General features: G+C 56.7%; 1 protein-coding gene across 1 annotated transcript; it reads right to left on the minus strand.

The window, feature by feature from the left end:
- Positions 1 to 1,629: 1,629 nt before the first annotated feature.
- Pop7 (POP7 homolog, ribonuclease P/MRP subunit) lies at positions 1,630 to 2,626 on the minus strand. Its single transcript, XM_021187094.2, has 2 exons — positions 2,480 to 2,626; positions 1,630 to 2,271 (listed from the first exon to the last, which is right to left on the minus strand). The coding sequence occupies exon 2, from the start codon at positions 2,259 to 2,261 to the stop codon at positions 1,839 to 1,841; it is 423 nt and encodes a 140-aa protein (XP_021042753.1). The 5' UTR covers positions 2,262 to 2,271; positions 2,480 to 2,626; the 3' UTR covers positions 1,630 to 1,838.
- Positions 2,627 to 3,615: the final 989 nt, after the last annotated feature.

The following is a 3,615-nucleotide window of genomic DNA, read 5'->3' on the forward strand; positions in this document are numbered from 1 at the left end:
TTTTTTTTTTTAAAGATTTATTTATTTATTATATGTAAGTACACTGTAGCTGTCTTCAGACACTCCAGAAGAGGGAGTCAGATCTTGTTACAGATGGTTATGAGCCACTATGTGGTTGCTGGGATTTGAACTCTGGACCTTCGGAAGAGCAGTCAGGTGCTCTTACCCACTGAGCCATCTCACCAGCCCGCAGGTTGGCTTTTGAGATAAGCGTTTTGCTCTGTAGCTCAGACTGACTTTAAATTGGCTCTGAAGCCCAGATTGGTCTCAGACTTACCCTCCTGCTTCAGCTTAAGTGTCAAGTTGCAGGTCAGTTGACTTCTCAGAAACACACCTGTGAGCCACTGGGTAGCTCCTAAAGCCAATCAACGGCCTCGAACTCAGAAATCCGCCTGCCTCTGCCTCCCAAGTGCTGGGATTAAAGGCGTGAAGTTGATTCTCTTCCATTACGTGGGCTCTGGGGATTAAACTCAGGCTTGACTTTACCCCTTGAGCCATCTTGGTAGCCCCTCCAGTTTCTCTTCTGTATTTAGTTTGGGCCCCGAGCCCATGGAACGGTGCCATCCACATAAAAAGCAGGTTCTTCCTACCTCAGCTAAACACATGCCCAGAGGAGTGTCTTCTAGGTGATTTTACATCTAAGCAAGCTGGCAAGAAGGATTAAACAGCTGAACTAGGCTGATTTCAGACTCTAGACTACAGATGCCCAGAAACACATGAGCTCTTTAGGAACAGGAATCAAGTGTAACAGTCAAAATTGTCAGTGCAGGAGCTAGGGGCTTAGCAGGAGAAGGGCTACTTAGAACCCACCATTGAAGAGCTAGGGGTGTGGCTCAGCCACGATAGACTTACTTCAGGCACAAAGGCCCTAGGTTTGAGAACCAGTAAACAAACTGTCAGTTCAAGGAAGCTTACTATGTAGAAGGCTACACTTCACCTTAAAAGAATAAAATTTTTGCATGTGTATTTGTGAGTACCGGTACATGTGTTACAGTTCACGTGTTTAAGTCATCTTCCACTTCGAGCCAGGGTTTCTTGCGGTTGATATTTCTGCCGGAGCAGCTAGCCCACAAGCTACCGAGGATTCGCCCACCTCGGATGCCTATCGCGCTGTAGAATGGGAATTAGACTCGAGTGCTGCAGTGCCCCCGCAGAAAATGAGTTCTGCGGACTCAAATATTCATGACTATTTGACAAGGGCCTTTCCTATTGAGCCATCTTCCCCATCCCTCCCCCGTCATAATTCTTGTGGTTACTAGGGATTGAACCTCGGGCCTAATCCTATGCTTGGCAATTAGGTAACGCTCGCTGGTCACAATTCCTTCGCTGAGTTATATCCGCAACGCACTTCCTTCACCTTTAAACCTTCTCTTTTCCCAAGCCTGGGAACCATGACAGCCTGATACACCCCAGCTGTAGCTAGCTCAGTAGATGAGTCTTCTCGCTATCTTCCTGAGAGCACACTGTTAACAATTAAGCTTCCGTGTCACACTCAACAAACTTGATTCCCCTCATACTGTGGTCTGACGTGGGTGGCTTTCCTGTGGCCCATATACTTGCAGTTTCCTACCATTCCTACTCGAGTACCTACAGAATTACACTAGGAAGAAAGAGGCCGAGACCCCGGCACCAACACAACTTTAATATTTTATTATACGGGACAAGGAAGACTGACATCTCGGGCTCTCCATTCTCAGTCCTCTAGGCTGGGGTAACGAGGTGACAAGAGGCTCAGGACAGAACTCAGAACGAGAGCCACTATGAACCACTAGAAACCCCAGCCGCATGGATGTTGTGTGCTCAAAAGCCTTGGTGGGTCCGAGTCACCTTCCCTTGGGTTACTTGGGCGTGACCCTGAAGACTCGGATGTGGATGGCCGAGTTGTTCCTGATCCTCGTCAGCGGCTCTCGAGAGTCCGTCTCCGGCTCCAGCTCGTCCACCAGCTCCACGGTGGAGGTATTGGCGGCCACCTGCAGGGACCCGAAGCTGCCCGCCTGCAGCTGCAGGGCGATGTTGATGGCCCGGTTGATGGCCAGGCCCAAGCCGTGGATGTAGATTTCAGGGCACGCGTTCTGCCCCCTGGCGCCTCCGTCCAGCAGCTTCTGGCAGCGGGCGAGCTGGGCCTTAAAGTCCGTCTTCATGTTGACGTAGATGTCGTTGGGCCTCCGCGGCAAGCGGTGGGGAAGTCGCTTCCGAAGGGTGTACTCCACGGGGTCCAGCTCAGCCTCGACGGCGCCGCGGGGTTCTCGGTTCTCTGCCATGCCCCGCGTCCTGGCGCGGAGGAGGAACGAGATTCAGGGGGGCAGCGAGTGACAGGGGACGCCTCTCTCGCCCGGCTTCCTAAGGCGGCGGCCAGAAGGGGGCGCCCTCGACGCCCGCCCGCTTCCTTTCCCCAGCGCCCTTCCACTTCCGCTTCCTCCACGTCCCAGTTTCCATTCGTTCATCACGTGCTCCCCACGCCCGGCGTCTCCACGCCTACCTTCACCCCTTCCGCGGTGCGCTTCGCTCGCGTGAGCCTCGCCGACCGATCCGAGCGGCCGCCGCCGCTGCCCTCGGTCCGCAGACGAAGGACGGAGAAAAGGATCGGGACCGGGCGCGCCGGGCAAGGCTACGCCCTGCGCACGCGCGGCCCTCCTCCCCCCCCCCCCCGCCACCGCTCCCTAGCCGGAACCGACGAGTTTCAGGCCTTCCAGGCCTCCGTCCTCTCCGCCTCCTGTCCTCGTGCGCGTGCGCGAGGGGACTTAAGGCTCGCGAGACCGGCGGGCTCGCAGGGTTCGAGTCTCGGGCGCTTCGGAGGGCGGGACTCGCTGGCGGAGGCGGGGCTAAGGGGCAGGGGCGGGGCCGAGGGGGGCGGGGCGTGGGTCGCCCCCCCGTTCTCCCCTCCCCCGGCGGGGCGGGACCCGACCCCGGGTCAGCGTGGGAGCTTAGGACCGCAGCGGCCGGACGCCTGTCGCCCGCGTCCACCCCACTCCTGAGCGGTGGCGTTGACAGCCGACCTCCCGCCCGACGTCCTGACAGCCCCGGTAGCCGAGAGGTCGAAGGGATCGGGTTAAAGCCGGACGTCCACCGCGGGCTCCTCCCTCTGCCCGGGACCCGCGTGAGGTGCCGAGCGTTGGCAGCTTTCCCGCCACGCCGCTTAACTCGCTTCTCCCGCCGCCCTCGGGAACGCTCCCTGGCGGAAGGGACGGGAACTGCAGGGCCTGGGTTCCTAAGCCCCTGGGAGTGCGTGGGGATCGGGATCCGCTGCCCCGGATGGATCGGGGAAGCCTTTGGACAGTTCCCTGCAGAAGTGCGTGACGCCTGCTTTGGGGCTTCGTCCTATATCTATATCTATACCTCCAGGCCACTTACCTAGGCTGAATCTGACGGCAGGCGGGAAAGGGGAAGTGTGCACTCTGCTATATAGCCAACCTTGAACTTCTGATCCCCCAGCCTCCAACTTGTGAGTGCCAGGGTTAGCAGGCACTCACTCAACTGAGCTACAAGCCCTAACTTCTGGGATTTAGGTTAAAATGCAAGGTTTGACATGCTAGACCTCAGTTTACTCCGAGTTGATCTATATATTTAATGAACATTTAGAGGCGTCTCAGGAAGAGTTGCAGATATAAACCAAAA

This window comes from Mus pahari, chromosome 23 (genome assembly GCF_900095145.1).
Source record: "Mus pahari chromosome 23, PAHARI_EIJ_v1.1, whole genome shotgun sequence".
Lineage (NCBI taxonomy): Eukaryota > Metazoa > Chordata > Mammalia > Rodentia > Muridae > Mus > Mus pahari.